The 19,046-nt window shown below is 45.3% G+C and overlaps 1 protein-coding gene across 1 annotated transcript in view; it reads left to right on the forward strand.

Moving 5' to 3' along the window:
• The window catches only part of ZFYVE26 (zinc finger FYVE-type containing 26), a 66,930-nt gene that overhangs the window by 19,715 nt on the left and 28,169 nt on the right, over window positions 1-19,046 (forward strand). Inside the window, exons 13-24 of the mRNA XM_068963913.1 lie at window positions 176-327; window positions 2,361-2,562; window positions 3,436-3,699; window positions 6,111-6,230; window positions 6,326-6,490; window positions 7,684-7,902; window positions 8,480-8,582; window positions 9,422-10,167; window positions 12,123-12,319; window positions 16,032-16,136; window positions 17,808-17,930; window positions 18,225-18,401. Of these exons, the coding sequence (XP_068820014.1) occupies window positions 176-327; window positions 2,361-2,562; window positions 3,436-3,699; window positions 6,111-6,230; window positions 6,326-6,490; window positions 7,684-7,902; window positions 8,480-8,582; window positions 9,422-10,167; window positions 12,123-12,319; window positions 16,032-16,136; window positions 17,808-17,930; window positions 18,225-18,401 (2,573 nt within the window). The remainder of the gene's footprint in view (window positions 1-175; window positions 328-2,360; window positions 2,563-3,435; window positions 3,700-6,110; window positions 6,231-6,325; window positions 6,491-7,683; window positions 7,903-8,479; window positions 8,583-9,421; window positions 10,168-12,122; window positions 12,320-16,031; window positions 16,137-17,807; window positions 17,931-18,224; window positions 18,402-19,046) is intronic.

A 19,046-nucleotide genomic window follows, 5' to 3' on the forward strand; every position in this document is an offset into this window, starting at 1 on the left:
AGAAGAGAAGAAGATGATAGCATAGGTGTGCCCTTCATTTGAGGAAAAATCAAGATCTATTTACAGCCCTTTTAGAGGACCTTGAGAAGGATAGGAGTTTGGCAGCAGGTGACAGAATAGTTTGTCCTCAATTTCTGTCGCTTCTGTGGTCGCCCACGTTCCTGTGTCCCAACAGAGGGAAGTCTGAGTGCTTCGTCTGGGAAGAATGAGCTGGAGGGCCGACTGCAGCCCCAGCCTCACAGTTCACTCATGCCCATGATGTTCTCCCCACCTGAGTCACTGCTGGCATCCTGCATCCTCCGGGGGAACTTTGCAGAAGCCCACCAGGTGAGGCGGGGTCCTGTGCAACAGGTGTTAGGGGCCTCAGCCTTACCTCATCACAGGAAGGAGCACTAGGGCAGCCTTTTACCATCTGGGACCCGCGGGGCCACAGGTAGAGGCGGATGTGTGTGCAGCCAGAGCCCTTGGGTGCACCGAGGGCACAATTCCAGCAGGAGAAGCAGGAGGGAGTTTGCATGTATGGAAACCCATGTATGGGTTTGCATGTATGGAACCCCATCTTGAGCACTGTGGATTTCAAGATCCAGCCAGGGGGAGATTTAAGCTGTTGAATCATTTGTTTTCTTAAATGGTGTTTTAGCAAGATAAAATATTGGGCGGCAGTCAAAACATTGAAAGATTTTTATATCTTTCCTTGTAGTCCTTCTCTGAACATATATGTGGTTTTATATAGTTAGAAATCACTGTGCAGACCATTTTTAACAAGAAATAGAATGCCAGTTCAATACGCAGGAAGTGGAGGGGGGCCAGCAGACTGGGAGGTTCATGGGTGTAGGGGAAATTGCAGGGAGTAAAAATCAGAAAGACCCTTACTCCCTCTGAGCTACTCTCTCTGAGCTTTGATATCCTCACCTGAAAACTGGAGTTACGTGTAATACCTGCTTGTGCTGCCTCCTGGAATGTTAAGAGGATTGTGTGCAAGCTGTGAGAAATAAAGGAATCCTCTGCTATTGTTTATATGTAATAGCATAAAAACCCACTATTCTAATTTTTAAAACTCTCTTGTTGTACTTATGATGCCTATGCTGGTCTCTTAACAAACAGGTCAGAATTTTTCTTTCATGTGATTTTACATGGAAACATCTATGTGATGGGATAATTTTTGTTTAACTTCCTTTGACGCATTTTAGCTCTAGTATTTTAATAACAGTGACAATTCTGTCCCTCTCAGGAGGATAGGACTCTCACTAGCCTTTCTGACACCCAGACCAAGAAGTCAGTTAAGAGGTCCCCGATGCTTTACCACTAAAGTGCTCACTTCCTTTTCTGAGAATTTGAGTTTTTCTTTTCTTTTTTTCTTTTTTAATAGAAGTTTTTCAACCTGGTTACAGAGCAAGTTGTGCATATAAGAAAATAACAAAAAGTATTAACCAGAAAATAAAATTAGTTTTAATCTTATTATCCAGAGCAACCAATACTAAAGATAAAAGTATATTTTTTGCCAACGTCTTTCTGAAATATATGTGACCTTTATATAGAGCCAAGATCACTTTGAATCTAAAATTTTAGTGCCTTTTTTACAAGTATTTGCTCTGTAACTGATTTTAGTGACCTTATCTGATCATGTAGCTGCATTTGACCCTTAATTTCAATCCTGTAATCATTGTAATAACTAATGTAAAGATTATCACCTTTACACATTAAGACTTTGGAATTTTTTCCTTAAGAAAGTTTCTCATAAAAATGATTGAGTCAAAGAATATAAACATTTTTAAAGCTCCATAGATTGCCAAATTGCTTTTCGAAAAAGATTGTAACAGTTCATTCTACCACCACCCCCTGAGAGTTTATTTTTACACTTTGTCCTTATGATAGATGCACAGTAGGGTGACTTTTAAATTCTCTGAATTTAAAATTTAAAAATCGGGAAGACCCTTACTCCCTCTGAGCTACTCTCTCTGAGCTTTGATATCCTCACCTGAAAACTGGAGTTCAATGTAATACCTGCTTGTGCTGCCTCCTGGAATGTTAAGAGGATTGTGTGCAAGCTGTGAGAAATACAGGAATCCTACTTGGAAGGGGAGGCGTTTTTCCATCTGTGTATTAGTCATGTGCATTTTCTCTTTGAAATTGTCCACATCATTTGCCTATATTCTGCTGGGCTCTGGTGACTCTCTTGCTGACTTTTATGAGTTATTTCTACGTTTGATTTACTCTCTGCACATCCAGCACTCTTCCAGCCCCGCAAAGCAGCTGTCTCAGGGCCAGCGGGTGATGACTGGCAAGATTTCAGATCTGTAGACTCTCCCCACTCCAGCAGGCCCACCGAAAGCCACACTCCTTTCTCTCTCCTGTGACAGGTGGTGTTCACCTTCAATCTGAAGTCTTCACACAGTTCTGGGGAGCTGATGTTCATGGAGCGCTACCAGGAGGTGATCCAGGAGCTGGCCCGAGTAGAACATAAAATTGAAAACCAGAATTCAGACGGGGGCAGCAGCACCATCCGAAGAACAGGAAGTGGCCGCTCCACCCTGCAGGCCATCGGCAGCGCTGCGGCCGCAGGTCCGGCTTCCCTCTTGTTGGGTGCTGAGGGAGTTGGGGGAGGAGGATGTGGGCGAGAAATTGCCCAAACCAGAGGCTCAGTGTGAAGAAGACAGAAGCCCAGGGCAGGACGCTCGCCTTGAAGAACAGCAGTCCTGACACCCCCCAAGTCATTTTCTAGCTATGGCCAACTTTGCTGACCACAAGGGTCACTTACCTGCCACTCAAACTGTTCCATTAAGCCTCTCCTACTTGACTTATACTGAGGAGTGTGAGTGCAGTTTCCACCATGGGTTTTGATGGCCATTATCTTGAGCTTTGGGGAATTGATTACTGTATCTTCTTCCCATGTAGTTATTCAGGGATTATTTTACGTTCCTAAAAAGTGAAGAAGATGGAAAAACGCCTCCCCTTCCAAGTAGTCCAAAATCTATAGCCTGGGATTCTCAGATCTCCAGGCCCAACCTTGGCTATAGTGCAGAAAGAGCTCATCCTTTCATTGTTTCTTGAAAGTGGAATCTTGTCCCATGTTTTTACATCTTTTGCCGATCTAGGGTGTATATATCAAGTTACCATCACACACTGCCCCTTCTATATGCTCCCAGAAATTTTCTTTACAGATTCAAAAGAATATATGCATATGCTTTTTGTTTTTAATAAGAATGGGCTTTTATAACAAGTACTATTTTCTGCTTTGGTTTTTTAGCAATATATTTTAGAGATCTTTTCAGATGAGAACACACAGACCTACCACATTCTTTCTCAGCCTACTTTGAGGCCCAATCTGGAAGAAACCCTTACTCCTCCTGACCTTATAACTACTTCTCAAAATAAAAGTGGTAGTGAGCATCATTTTAACCTCTTGCCTTTTACCCCCAACCGCTGGGTGTCCAGGGATGGTATTTTATTCCATCTCTGATGTGACTGACAAGCTGCTCAGCACCTCTGGAGACCCCATCCCCACGCTCCAGGAGGACTTTTGGATAAGCAGTAGCCCAGTGGAGCTCACTGCTCCCCTGAAAGAGGTTCTGGAAGACCTCAGCCCGCCCGCCATGGCTGCGTTTGACCTGGCTTGCTCACAGTGCCAGCTCTGGAAAACCGGCAAGCAGCTCTTAGAAACAGCTGAACGGCGCCTTAACAGCAGCCTTGAGAGTCAGGGTGAGTATGCTTCTTTCACATGACCCCTTTGTTCTGAGATGCTTGATAATTGTACAGGAAGAAAGTTACTGGGGAAAGAGGGACAGGAGAAAGGATTGTTTCTTTATTTCTTCATGTCCATTCTGGTGACTAGTCTATTGAGAGTCTCGCCTTCTTTTCTTTTTAATTTATTTTATTTCTGGCTGTGCTGGGTCTTCGCTGTTTCTCTAGTTGCAGAGAGCCAGGCTACTCTCTAGGTGCAGTGCTTGGCCTTCTCGTTACAGTGGCTTCTCTTATTGCAGAACATAGGCTGTAGCACGTGAGGGATTCAGTAGTTGTAGCTCCCCGGCTCTAGAGCACAGACTCAATAGTGGTGGCATGAGGGCTTATTTGCTCTGAAACTCCAGTACTCTGGCCACCTCATGCAAAGAGTTGACTCATCGGAAAAGACTCTGATGCTGGGAGGGATTGGGGGGAGAAGGGGACGACAGACGATGAGATGGCTGGATGGCATCACTGACTCGACGGATGTGAGTCTGAGTGAACTCCAGGTGTTGGTGATGGACAGGGAGGCCTGGCATGCAGTGATTCATGGGGTCGCAAAGAGTCGGGCACGACTGAGTGACTGAACTGAACTGAACTGATGTGGGATCTTCCCAGATCAGGGATCAAACCCGTGTCTCGTGCATTGGCAGGTGGATTCTTTACCACTGAGCCACCAGGAAAGCCCAAGAATCTCACCTTCTTAACAGACATAATAGTCTACAGTCATTTGGGGAAATTTTCTTCTGGTTTATAGATAAACTCAAGGAAGAGATAAACATTCAAAACTGGTTCAAATGGCATTGGTGATACAGTGGTGAATATAGTTGCCTTCCAAAAATGGTACAAATGGAATTTGTGCCCCTAAACTGCGTACCTCCTCCACAGTGAATCCCACTTAACTTTAAACCTGGGTCTCAAACTTGTACACCAGGTATAAGGGAAAATTTTAGTGGATCACAGTTAAGGGGAGGATTGTACCTTGAGGTTAATAATATCCAAGAATGTGTCTATGGAATTCTTAGAGGAGTGAAGGTAGAGGAATGTGAAGAAAGAATTAGGCAAAGTGTCACTCCCCACCCATCCTTGATACACACACCCAACACTGGAAGGACTGACGAGGCAGAGAGAAAGGAACGTATTCTGAGTAATACGGAGGGAGGAATGGTGAACAGGTGTGATATGAGTATCTATCCCTGGGTTCAGTGATTCGCTGGGAGAGCTCACAGGACTCAGCAGTCATACTCATGGCTACAAATTATATCATTGAAAGGACACAAAGCAAAATTAGCAAAGGGAAAAGGCTCATGGGATAAAGTTTGGAGGAAACCAGACGTAGACTTCCAGGAATTCTCTCCCACTGGAGTCACACGGGACGTACTGAACTCCTCCAGCAGTAAGTTGTGACAATAAACAAATATGAAATGTTGTCTACTGGAAGCTCATCAGTGACCCAGTGCCCAGGGTTTTTATTGGGGGCTGGTGACAAAGGCACCTTCTGCCCAACATGTACCAAACTTCCAGACTCTCGGAAGGAAGGCAGGTGTTCAGCATAAACCACACTGTACAAACAGTTTGGGCACAATCAGTCACTTCCATCACTTAGGGAAAATTTTGTCAGTGTAGAAAAGCATCTACCAGTCAAGTTCGGAGATGCCAGCCAAGGACCCACCTTGCCAGCAGGCCTTTCTGTGGATAGCAGTCTCAGGCCTTCTGTGTTAACTCTTTCATGCACGCCCTTCCAAATCACTTCTGAGCTGTTGGCTTGAAATCCTTTAATGCTGACATAGTCCTTCTAAGAAAGTGTACTGTGGCATACACAATGCTGTTTTTACTGAACAGTTTACTTCCCCCTCGTCTAGCACTTATATTCTAAAATGAATGACGATTATGTAATATTCAGGCCAGCTGGTTTCATGCCAATCAGGAATTAATTTAGTACCTACTGCATCTCCTGATTATCTGAAGTTAATGGAGCACAAGAGCAGAATAAGGAATAATCTCTACATAAAGTTCTTTATAGTCTAGTCAGGGTATCAGGATACCATTTAAAACAATTAGAGGAGACTGGCTCCCAGCTCAAATTCTCAACTAAGAAAAGTACCAAGGCAGATCCACAGGAAGTGCCTGGTTGACTTGGGACAGCAGTTCCCCAGGAATACCAGAGCTTCTGGGTCTGCTGCTGTGGACAGCTGAGGCACCTTGCCACAGATAGCCCTGGAACCACAAGCATGGAATACACCAGGTTTACTGGTCTACTCAACCGGCACAGCATCTACCTCCCCCTTAGTATTGAAGGAGATAAAACTTTACACGTAAATACAGGACTTTCAATCGCTGAAAGTACCTTATGTTTTTTCTGCATTCCCTCTTGATTCATCCGTTTCCAGGTCGCCGGCTAGACCACGTATTCGTCAATGCTGATGGCATTCGAGGTTTTCCAGGCGTTCTTCAGCAGATCAGTAAGATTCTCAATTACCCACTTGTGTCAGCCGGGCAAATCAAATCAGGTGAGCTGCTTAACTACCTTTTTTCCAATCTCCTGAACTCGGAACATTGGGTCAGCATCAGACCTGACTTTTTCCTTCTCGTTTGCTCTCCATAGAGAGTGGAGAGGATAAAGGAGGAGGTCCCCCACGGTGCAGCATTGCTGAGCTGCTTCAGATGTGTTGGCCCAGCCTCACCGAGGACTGTGTAGTCAGCCACACCACCCTCTCCCAGCAGCTGGAGCAGATCCTGCAGTCGCTGAGAGAAGCACTAGAGCTGCCAGGTACCAGTCCTTCTGTAAGGGAGCAGTTGAGGTTGAACTAGGGGAAGGACATAGCGGAGCATGAAGGAGCACATTGGAATGGAGGCTTAGGACCCAGAAGTGGGCCCTTGTGTGTGCGTGCTGAGTTGCTTCAGCCATGTCCGACCCTTTGCCACCCTGTAGACTGTAGCCCTCCAGGCTCCTCTGTCCATGACATTCTCCAGGCAAGAGTGGGTTGCCATGCCCTCCTCTGGGGATCTTCCTGAGCCAGAGATTGAACCCAAGTCTCCTGCATTAGCAGGTGGGTTCTTTACGACTAGCACCACCTGGGAAGCCCAGAAGTGGGCCCTACCAGCCCTCTAGTTAACCAGGACTGGTCTGCTAACTAATCCCACCTGTTTCCCTGCCTCCTAAGTGAAGGGATGCTTAGCACACCATTAGCTGGTACATGTTTCTCATTCCTAATGAGGGATATACCCAGAAGTCACTCCGTAAACATTGACCAAACCATCCCCTAAAGAGTGCTGTGCATTTTTCAGAGGAGTTCCACCCCAGAGACCCTGGGGTGAACATGGAACTCGTCACGCTGATTTCTCCAGACTCAGAACTCTTCCTGGCTGAGAATCACTTGCACAGGGAACCAACTTGTGATTGTATGGTGAAAGTCACTCCGTTGTGTCCTCCTCTTTGTGACACCAGGAACTATACAGTCCATAGAATTCTCCAGGACAGAATGCTGGAGTGGGTAGCCTTTCCCTTATCCAGGGGATCTTCCCAACCCAGGGATTGAACCCAGGTCTCCCACATTGCAGGCAGATTCTTTACCAGCTGAGCCACCAGGGAAGCCCAAGAATACTGGAGTGGGTAGCCTATCCCTTCTCCAGCAGATCTTCCCAACCCAGAAATCGAACCTGTGTCTCCTGCATTACAGGCAGATTCTTTACCAACTGAGCTATCAGGGAAGCCCTTGGGATTGTGTAGCTGCCTTATAAGTGTAATACTCAAGCTGTAGGATGCCCCATGCAGTATATATTTGTATTTATATTTCATAAACTTAGGATTTTATAGCTGCCTTGTAAGTATAATACCAAAGTATAGGATGCCCCATGCAGAACTGAGCAGAGGCTCAGTTCCCGTATTGTGTTGAAAATTGACCCAAAGCCAGATGCACAGACTCAAGACTGCATGCCTTCTCCTTCCGTAACTCTTCCCAGAGCCCAGGAGTACCCCCCTGTCCTCCCTGGTGGAGCAGGTGGCCCAGAAAGCTCCGGAAGCCGAGGCCCACCCTGTGTATATCCAGGCCCAGCTCCTCCAGAAGAACCTGGGCAAACAGACGGCAGCAGGCAGCAAGCACACTGACTACGTGGGCACCTTCTTCAGGTACTGCAGCACCCTGGCTGCTGTTCTCCTTCGGAGCCTGAGCTCTGAGCCTGGTAAGTAGCAGGAAAAAGGAAATACAGTCAGGACCAGCCCACGAGTGTCTAGGGCAAGGAAGAAGAAGGCACACAATGAAGAGGTTCCAGGTGCAGCAGTAGCCAAGGACGCTAGATTTATGGGGTCCTCTTTTATTCACCTCTATCTCCCCAATGCCTCGTACAGTAGTACAGCACACGAGAGTATTCAGCACATTTTGACGGCATTAATGACTCAAAAATACTCTCTCAGATCTTCGATCTACTGGGGATATGAGAACTGAGAAGAGGAATTGAGTCTCTGTTTAAAATGCCAGACGCTTAGTCGAGTCCACGGAGCAAGTATTACCTGCACTTCAGTCACATGGAAGGGCGCAGAAATTGCTATTTGTGGCTAGACCTGTTCACTGAAGGGTGTCTGTGGTTGGAAGTCTCTAGAACAGTGGTAAGGCGTAGATAAACCTGTGGTCAGCATCATGTCAAGAATACCTTTTACCTAGAAAAATACCAATGAAAGGACTTTCCGTGTAGTTTTGACACTATTTTTTTGTTGGTGTTGCAGTCAGAGATGCAAAGATCACTTTCTTTACTTCTGCAGATAACGTGGAGGTCAAGGTAGGAAACCCCTTTGTTCTCCTGCAACAAAGCTCTTCCCAACTGGTGTCACACCTCCTGCTTGAGCGACAAGTACCCCCAGACAGGTAGGAGCCACCCCGCGAGTGTCAGGCATGGGCCTTCCTAATTGTTTCATCAAGGAAACCAAGGGCTCAGTGGAGCTATGTTTGAGTTCAGTACAGGAAGCAGGGATTTCTTCATCTTTTCCATTAATTTGCAGTTACTCTTATGCAGGCTTCATTAAAATTCAATGTGCCTTGTTTCCTCCTATCCACATCTAAATAAAGGGGTTAAAATCAGATTATAAATAAATAAATAAATAAAATTAAGAGGTGACTCTACTTAAGAGTAGGCAAAAATCCAAAACGTTGATAACACAATTAGTTGGTTAGACTGTAGGAAAACAAACATTCTCACAGATTTCCAGAAGGATTAAAATTGGTACAGCCCCTGTGGGAAAGCAGTTTGTCCATGTCCACTAAAATGACGATCTGCATTTTTGATATTTTTGGCAGTCCACATTGGGAAATTTATCCCGAAGCTTTATTATACATATGAAAAATGTTGTATGTACTAAGTCATTTTATCACAACTTTGTATGGCATAGCCATTGTCCACTGCTGGGAAACTAGTTAAATTCAGGGTCTTCCACATAATGGAATGCTGTGTAGCTATAAAAAAAAAAAAGAAAGAATGAGGGGCCTCTCTCTAGACGGAGATGGACAGATCTACCAGATGTGTTAATGTGTTATTAAGTAAAAAAGCAAGGGGCAGGGCATTGGGTCTAATAGGCTGCCTTTTGAGTTAAAAAGAGGAGGGGAATAATGGGAAACAGAGAGTCTACGTAAACATAAAGAAATTTGGAGATTGAGTGATGGTGCCCAGGTACTCAGGCCTTGCATGCCCTCTGCTTCTTTCTCTCCAGGCTGGCAGCCCTCCTGGCCCGAGAGGGTCTGAGCCTGAGTGTGCCACAGGTCATTGTCAACTGCTGCTGCGAGCCCCTCACCCTCTGCTCCTCCAGACAGAGCAAGCAGACGTCAGCCCTTCTGACCCGCCTGGGCACCGTGGCACAGCTGCACATCTCCCGCTGCCTGGATGACCTCCCACTTTCCATGCCGAGCTACCCAAAGTCAACTGAGAACCCCACACTGGAGAGAAAGCCCCCTTCCTCCCCGAGGGATTCATCACTCCCAGCCCTCACCTCCTCTGCCTTGGCCTTTCTTAAGTCCCGCTCGAAGCTGCTGGCTACCGTGGCCTGTCTGGGTGCTTCCCGGGGGTCAAAGGTCACCAAGCCCAGCTTGTCATGGAAGGAGCTTCGCGGCCGCAGAGAAGTGCCTCTGACAGCCGAGCAGGTAGCCCGGGAGTGTGAGCGCCTCCTGGAACAGTTCCCTCTGCTGGAGGCCTCCCTCCTGGCTGCCTGGGAACCCCTCCGAGGGCCCTCTGAGCAGGGGCAGAGACTGGCCGCGAGTCTCTGCGGCCAGGCCAGTCTCTCCACCGTCCTCCTGGGCCTCCATTCTCCCATTGCCCTGGACGTGCTCACCGAGGCCTTCGAGGAAGCCCTGGTGGCTAGAGATTGGCGCCGGGCTCTTCAGCTCACTGATGTGTACGGACGAGATGTGGATGACTTGAGCAGCATACAGGATGCGGTCTTGAGCTGTGCGGCGGCTTGTGGTGAGCAGAAAGCTGTGTCTCCCTTCTTCAGCTAGTGTTATTAACATTGAGGGTTCACCGAGTGGATCATTGCCTCTGATCCTCACAGGAACTCTAGAGAAAGGTGCCACCGTGGTCTGATGATACTGAGAGGCGAGCCAGGCCCAGAGCATGGGAAACTGCCCAGGATAGTCAGTGGTAGAGCAGAGCTTAGAACCCAAGCCCATCAAACTTTGGGACAGGCACTCATAACCAGTATTCTCAGCCCTGCATATCAGAATCATTGGCAAATGCTATAGACTACAAATATCTGAGCCCCATTTCCAGAAGCCCATGATAAGGTTCAGGCAAGCGTTTACTTTAAAAGAGCAGTCAGGAAAGTTTTTCTGTAAAGGGCTTTGTAGGCTCTACAGGCTTGGTGGCAACCGCTCAGATCTGTCATTACGGCATGAAATCGGCCATAGACCATAAACAAGTGAGCGTGGCTGTCTTCTAATGCTGCTGGTGCTAAGTCACTTCAGTCGTGTCCGACTGTGTGACCCCATAGACGGCAGCCCACCAGGCTCCCCTGTCCCTGGAATTCTCCAGTGAGAACCCTGGAGTGGGTTGCCATTTCCTTCTCCAGTATATGAAAGTGAAGAGTCAAAGTGAAGTCGCTCAGTCGTATCCGACTCTTAGCGACCTCATGGACTGCAGCCTACCAGGCTCCTCCATCCATGGGATTTTCCAGGCAAGAGTACCGGAGTGGGGTGCCATTGCCTTGTCTGTATCTTCTAATAATCTGTATAAAAACAGACCCTAAGGGGCTTCCCTGATGGTAAAGAAGTCACCTGCCAGGGAGGGGGATTCAGGATGGGGAACACGTGTACACCCGTGGCGGATTCATGTTGATGTATGGCAAAAGCAATACAATATTGTAAAGTAGTTAGCCTCCAATTAAAATGAATAAATTTATATTAAAAAAAAAACTCACCTGCCAATGCAGGAGGCACTGGTTCAATCCATAATCCAGGAAGATCCCACCTGCTGGTGGAACCCAACAGAGCCCACGGGGCCACAACTATTGAGGTGGTCAACTGTGCTCTAGAGCCCACCACAATGAGAAGTCTGCACACTGCAGCTAGAAAGTTGCCCCTGCTCACTGCAACTAGAGAAAGCCTGAGCAGTGACAAAGACCCAGTGCACTCAAGAGTAAATAAATAAATGATTTTTTTTAATTATTTAAAACACACATACACAGGGGCCTGTTAGTCAACTCCTACTATAAAATCTCCCCAGGAGACTGACTCACCTCTTACCCAGAGGTGAGAGTGGTGACCTTCAGCCTTCCACTAGGGAGAGCAAGAGCCAGGCAGGCTGTGGGTGGGGGCCTTGGCTTCCCTAATGAAAGGAGAAAATCCTTCCTTGAGAAGGTGGAGAAATCCATGACCAGCTCCAAGGTCTTAATGGCTTAGAGTCTGTGTTTCAGCTCTGTGATGTGGGAGTGTGAGAGAGAGCTTCTAAGTAAAAACAACAGTAAAAAAAAAAAAAAACTTGTTTGCCTGCAATAACTTTCAAGTCATAATGTAGGAAGCAGCGTGGAAATTACAGGGAAAACCAAAAGTTCTGCAGACAAGTTGAGTCTGAAACGGTGCTGTGTATGCAGCTTGCCAAACCATGGAGCTCCTCATCTGTTCTTCTGTCTTCTCTCTTTTCATTCTTTCTCCCTTTTTTCCTTCCTTTCTCCTCTTCTTTCCTCCTCCTCTCTCTTCAGAAACTCCCATGACTTTGATTTCATTTGCATAACAAGAAACAAGATATAGCATCTGTCCTCATCATAGAATTATTCCAAGTATAAAAACTAATTCGGGTCAGATGGATCTTCAGGATCCTCCCAACTCCTGTTTTGTGAAACTGAACACAGCCCTTCTCTTAAGAAGTATCCTGGACTCTTGAGCTCCCATGCCAGGCTTGCTGAACATCTTTTTGTCTTATAGACAAGGAAGGTTGGCAGTACCTGTTTGCTGTGAAGGATGCATGTCTGAGAAGTCAGCTAACACTGCACTTTGTGGACCGGTGGCCCCTGGAGTGGTGCCTGGAGATCCTGGCCTACTGCCTCTCAGACACAGCTGTCCAAGATGAGCTGGAGTGTGAGCTACGGAGAAAGCTCGAGGAGCTGCAGGTGTATCAGAAGGTATAGGACCTGGGATCAAGAGAAAGGAAATAGGCTTCTTACCCTGTTACCAGCTCCAGCCTGTTCTCATGTGATGGTGGATTTTAAGAAACAAAATCTAGGCCTGGCTATTCCTCTGTATCTAGCTTCTGTTCTTAGGTGAATATCGATAGGGTCTCTTATCTGGTTTCCATTTTATTGACTCCTGTGATTTTAAATATATATGTGTCAGATGAGGATTAAAAATCATAACAAGATTAACACTGGAATGAGGCTCTACAGTCTGAAAAGCATCTTTTTTATGTGTAGGCATACCTCTTTTTTTTTGCTGCACTTTGCTTTTTTGCACTTTGCAGATACTACATTTTTTTTACAAATTGAAGGTCTGTGGCAGCCCTGCGTTGAGTGTCTATTGGCACCATTTGTCCAATAGCATTTACTCTCCTCATGTCTCTATCACATTTTGAGAATTCTCACAGTATTTCAAACTTTTTCATTATTATTATATTTGTTATGATGATCTGTGATCAGTGAACTCTGATGTTGCTATCGCAAAAAGATTACACCCGGATGAAGGCTCAAATGCTAAAAAAAAAAATAGCATTTTTTAGCAATAAAATATTTAAGACGTGCATTTTTCAGACAATGCACAATTTATAAACTACAGTATAGTGTAAACATAACTTTATTTGTACTGGGAAGCCAAACAATTCGTGTGTCTCACTTTATTATAATATTCACTTTGTTGTGGTCTGGAACTGACCCCGCAGTATCCCCAAGGGATCCCCGTATATTTGAGCTTTGTGTACATTTTATGTATGTGGTGTCTTTTTTTGGTGGTCAAGAGTTTTTATAGAATTTAACCTCTGTCTTCTTTAAAGATTAATTTAAACTTCAGTTAAATTTCAGTGTTACTGTTGTTCAGTCTCCTAGTCGTGTCTGACGCTGTGTGACCCCATGGGCTACAACCCACCAGGCTTCCCTGTCCTTTAGGGGAGTTTGCTCAAATTCATGTCCATTGAGTCAGGGATGCTATCTAACCATCTCACCCTCTGCCACCCCCTTCTCTTTTTTGCCTTCAATCTTTCACAGCATCAGAGTCTTTTCCAGTGAGTTGGCTCTTCACATTAGGTGGCCAAAGTATTAGAGCTTCAGCATCAGTCCTCCCAAGTGATAATTCAGGATTAATTTCCTTTAGGATTGACTGATTTGATCCCCTTGCAGTTCAAGGGACTCTGAGGAGTCTTCTCCAGTACCACAATTCAAAAACCAATTTGTTGGCACTCAGCCTTCCTTAAGGTCCAATTCTCCCTTCTGTACCTGACTACTAGGAAAACCATAGCTTTGACTATACGGACCTTTGTCGGCAAGGTGATGTCTCTGCTTTTTAATATGCTGTCTAGGTTGGTCATGGCTTTTCTTCCATGGAGCAAGCATCTTTTAATTTCATGGCTGCAGTCACTGTCCACAGTGATTTTGGAGACTAGGAAGATAAACTCTGTCACTGCTTCGACCTTTTTCCTTTCTATTTGCCATGAAGTGATGGGACCGGATGTGATAATCTTCGTTTTTTTGAATGTTGAGTTTTAAGTCAGCTTTTTCACTCTGCTCTTTCATCTCTATCAAGAGGCTTTTTAGTTCCTTTTCACTTTCTGTCATTTAGAGTGGTATCATCTGCATATCTGAGGTTGTTGATATTTCTCCCAGCAATCTTGATTCCAGCTTGTGATCCATCCAGCTCAGCATTTTACATGATGTGCTCTGCTTAACTTGTCAAAATCCTTTTACAATTTTGAACCAGTCTATTGTTTCATGTCCAGTTCTAACTGTTGCTTCTTGACCCACATACAGGTTTCTTAGGAGACAGGTAAAGTGGTCTGGTATTCCCATCTTTTTAAGAATTTTGACTTCTTTCACTTCTTTTTCTTGGGGATGGTTTTGGCCACCATCTCCTGTACAATGTTACAAACCTCTGTACATAGTTCTTTAGGCGCTCTGTCTAACAGATCTAATCCCTTGAACCTATTTGTCACCTCTACTGTATAATCATAAGGGATTTTATTTAGGTCATACCCGAATGACCTAGTGGTTTTCCTGACTTTCTTCAATTTAAGCCTGAATTTTGCAGTAAGGAGCTCATGATCTGAGCCACAGTCAGCCTCCCAGTTTTGTTTTTGCTGACTGTAGAGTTTCTCCATCTTCAGCTGCCAAGAACATAATCTGATTTTGGTACTGACCATTTGGTGATGTCCATATGTAGAGTCATCTCTTGGGTTTCTGGGAAATGGTGTTTACTAAGAGTAGTGTGTTCTCTTGGCAAAGCTCTGTTAGCCTTTGTCCAGGTTCATTTTGTACTCCAAGGCCACACTTGCCTGTTCCTCCAGGTATCTCTTGCCTTCCTATTTTTGCATTCCAATCCACTATGATGAAAAGGACACCTTTTTTTGGTGTTAGCTGTAGAAGGTCTTATAGGTCTTCATAGAGCCGGTCAACTTCAGCTTCTTCAGTATTAGTGGTTGGGGCTTAGACTTAGATTACTATGATATTGAGTGGTTTGCCTTGGAAACAAACCGAGATCATTCTGTCGTTTTTGAAACAGCGCCCAAGTACTGCATTTAAGATTCTTTTGTTGACTATGAGGGCTACTCCATTTCTTGTAAGAAATTGTTGCCCACAGTAGTAGATATAATGGTCATCTGAATTAAATTGACCCATTCCCGTCTGTTTTAGTTGGCTGATTCCTAAGATGTCAGTGTTCACTCATGCCATCTCCTGCTTGATCATGTCCAATTTACCTTGCTTTAGGACCTAACATTTCAGGTTCCTGTGCAGTATTGCTGTATACAGCACTGGACTTTACTTTCATCACCAGACCCATCCACCGTTGAGCGTCGTTTCCACTCTGGCCCAGCCACTTCATTCTTTCTGAATCTATTAGTAATTGCCCTCTACTCCTCCCTTGTAGCGTTTTGTATACCTTCTGATCTGGGAGACTCATCTAGTGTCGTATCTTTTCGCGTTTTCATACTGTTCAGGGGGTTCTCAAGGCAAAAATTTCCTCGGGGTTTGCCATTTCCTCCTTCAGTGGATCATGTTTCATGAGAACTCTTCACTGTAACAATAAAATTCACTTTCAGTTCAACCTTTCAAGGGAAAGGTTCTTGTGATGTGTGTGTTATATTCAAGATCAAGAAGCTTAGGGAGATAGATTTACATGATACAGCTACATAACAAGTATACATATATGCTAATCTTTCCAAGTGTACTGGTAGCCAGAGTCCAGAGCCCAACCAGGGAAAGTGAAAATGGCAAGTGAAAAAGATTTTTTTCTTTCCACTCTTCTTCAGCAGTTTTCATGCTGAGCTAAAATGCTGCCTGAAGGGTGATCCCACAGAGCATTCAAGCCAGAAGAATAACCTGGATAGAGTTTTGAGATGAAGGAGCAAGGGACAAGTGACCCCAGGAGACTGAACAAGCTGCAAAGGACAGAAGCCTCCGAGAACTGTCCGACAATTGTGGCCTCCCCACTCCAAATCTTGGCTCCCTGGTTATACTTGCCAGATCGGTTCACTCATCTCTCCAAACACTCTGTCCCATTGGTTCTCATTCCCTCTCTCTCCTGGCAAGTTTGGTACAGAGACCTGGGGATGGCCCATCCCTGGAAACTCCAATGACTTGTTCCTGGACAGAGAAACTACAGTGTGGTTTGATAGCTTTTCTTGTCTTTCCTTAGATTCTAGGTTTGCAGTCTACCCCCGTGTGGTGTGACTGGCAGGCCCTGAGGAACTGTTGTGCTGAGGACCCATTGACTGTCATGAACCTGATTCTGGAAGCCAAGGTACCATTTTCCCGGGTACTATTCTCCTTCCTCCTCTTTCTAGATTTGCCCCTCCTTAGCCAGTTAGGTAGACTCCTTTCCATATGTCAAGGTTCACATTTTTTTCTATAATTACATAACACTCTTTTTTCTCTCTTTTATGTGTGTGAAACTTACCAACATTCAGAGAAGTGTAAAGAATAAGACAGTTAATGCTTTTGAACTATCACCCTTGTCTTCATACATGAAATTTCCTACACTGTCCACAGTAGGTACAGAATACATACCCAGTGTGGAACCGGTGCCTCATGAGGCATGAGCATCCTCATCTTTACTAAGATGTAACCACATTGTTCTGGCCCAGTTATTCTGCCACTCACAGTCCCTATTGCTCCATCTTCTTGGCAATTTTGGCATTGTCCAGCTTTTTACTTTCTGCCAATAAGATGGTATCTCATCGTTGTTTTAATTTACATTGTCATGATTACTAATGACCTTAACTACCTTTCCATGTGTTTGTTGGACACTGAATGCAGAGTAAATTTTTTTTTTACCCTTTAAGAAGCTGCTATATATCATAGATCAAAATGTAGATGTATTTATTCAGGTGCTGACTCATCCAGGAAACCTTTATTGACCACTGTCCTAGATAGTGGTGAAACAAAAGTCATTAAGCTTAGCCTTTGCCTTTGCCTTTGTGCAACTCATTATTTTGGGAAGGGGGTGGACAGGGCAAGGGTGGGAGGCAATGTGAGACCTATCCCTAGGTGATTGTGATATACCAAGTGACAAAAGCAAGCCCAGACTGTGGTGGTGTACAGGCAGGGCATCTAATGTAGCCTGAGAGACAAGGGGACATCCTGAAGAAGGTGGCCCCAGGCAGAGATGTGGGGAGAGCCTTCCACATGCCACCATAGAATACTCAGATGTAGCTCTGAGAATCCCACTGTCAAACTTTAATCCAGAGTTCACAAATTGGGGGCGGGGATGCAGGGAGTAACAGGGGCTGATATCAATGGAATCCAACACCAACGTGTTTATTTGGCCTGTGCAGTAGTGGTCTGCAGAATTTTTAGCTTTTCATATTGATTTCATTGCCAGCATTGGAAAATAGGGAGATTTTTCAATTAAAAAAAAAATGTTTTTGTAATTTTTTTTTCCGGCCATGCCACAAAGCACGTGAGAGATATCTTAGTTCCCTGACGAGGAATTGAACCCATGTCCGCTGCAGTGAAAGTATGGAGTCTTAACCACTGGACCACCAAGGAAGCCCTAAAAATTTTTCTGAAAATTTTTAAGCTCTGGCAGCACTGGGCCTGCACAGTCATATGGCAACAGTCAGAGTAGGTTCTGTCTCCTTGGACAGTCCTCTCAGTCTTCCCCACTTCCTTAGTATCTTCCCGGCACTGACACCAAGTGTTAGTGGCTGTATGTCATCTGTTTCTTTTTTATAGTCGAGCTAAGAGGAAAAGGACATCTTTAGCTGCCTACTTGCACCATTTTCAGAACTTACCTTGCCAATTCTAGTCCTTTATGATCCCACTTTAATCCCACAGTGCAGTTCCCATCAACACTTCCCAAGCTGTCCTGGGGCTTTGGCAGATTCAGGACTGCTGAGAAAAACCAGGCCAGAGTTGAATGAGTGACAAGGCCAGAATTTTAAAGGGGTTGAAGGCATGTATTTCCTTCCAGGAGTATGAGCTGTGTGAGGAGTGGGGCTGCCTTTACCCTATTCCAAGAGAACATTTAATCAACCTACATCAGAAGCATCTCCTCCACCTTCTAGAAAGAGGAGATCATGAAAAGGCTCTGCAGGTAAGCCTCCAATCCTCCCAGTTTTCTTTGGGGAGGGATGCGAAGGTTGGTCGAATCGGTTGGCTCTGCTCCTACTGGATCCCATTCAGAGCACTCACAGTCTCAGATCTGCTCCTCCATGAGCTGGTTATAGTCACCCTGCCTATAAGTGCCAACTCTGCATTAGGAGCCAGGTGGGCAGCTGGGTCCAAGATCCAAATGAGTGCAGAGAAAGGGTTAGTCCAAAGTGAATAAACCGAAGGTTCTGTTCTCATACAGGCCTCACCTTTCTCCTCTACCTTCCTCCTGCAACAGCTTCTTCAAAGAATTCCCGACCCTACCATGTGCCTTGAGGTCACAGAGCAGTCCCTCGACCAGCACCCTAGCTTGGCCACTTCTCACTTCTTGGCCAACTACCTCACCACCCACTTCTATGGAGAACTGACCGCTGACCGACACCGTGAAATCCAGGCACTCTACATGGGATCCAAGGTCAGGAGGAGAAGGGGCTGTCAGGAAAGCATGATGGTCCAGCTCCCACTTCAGGACTTGCTCTTCCAGGCACCTGCCTTTCTTGACCTGTGCTATACAAAACCTTGACCCTGATCACCCACCAGATCCCTTAGAACTTAGCGGTGCCTACTGCTCTGCCTCCAAAGTGAACTTTACAGTCCTCCTAAGTTCTCTTTATGCTTTGCCTGACATCTACTATATCAAGGCTTCTAAATTCTGACTATGAATTAAAATCACCTGGAATTTCTAAAATTAGCAGTAGTTGACCCACATGCTAGAGTAATTACAACTGAACTTTTTGGGACAGGGCCTTCCTGTTTTCCAGAACAATTCTAATGTGAGGATTTAAAACTACCTACTGCTTTAAATCCGTAAAACTACTCTGTGTAAAGGAAAGGGGTCAGTTGTTTTTGCAGTGGTATAACAAGTCCTTACCCTTGATGTATAACCTAGTAGAAGAAATTATAAGCTAATTTCAGTGGAGTAGTGTTTAAGAAAAGATAAGGCCTTCTAACTCTCTGATAATGATTGTGATTGCCTGTCATGCTGTCCCCTGAGTATAGAACGCACCACATGAATAGAACCAGAGGTGGCAGAGCCATGAACATAACCACCAGCCTACTT

This window comes from Capricornis sumatraensis, chromosome 2, assembly GCF_032405125.1.
Source record: "Capricornis sumatraensis isolate serow.1 chromosome 2, serow.2, whole genome shotgun sequence".
In the NCBI taxonomy this organism is placed as follows: Eukaryota; Metazoa; Chordata; class Mammalia; order Artiodactyla; family Bovidae; genus Capricornis; species Capricornis sumatraensis.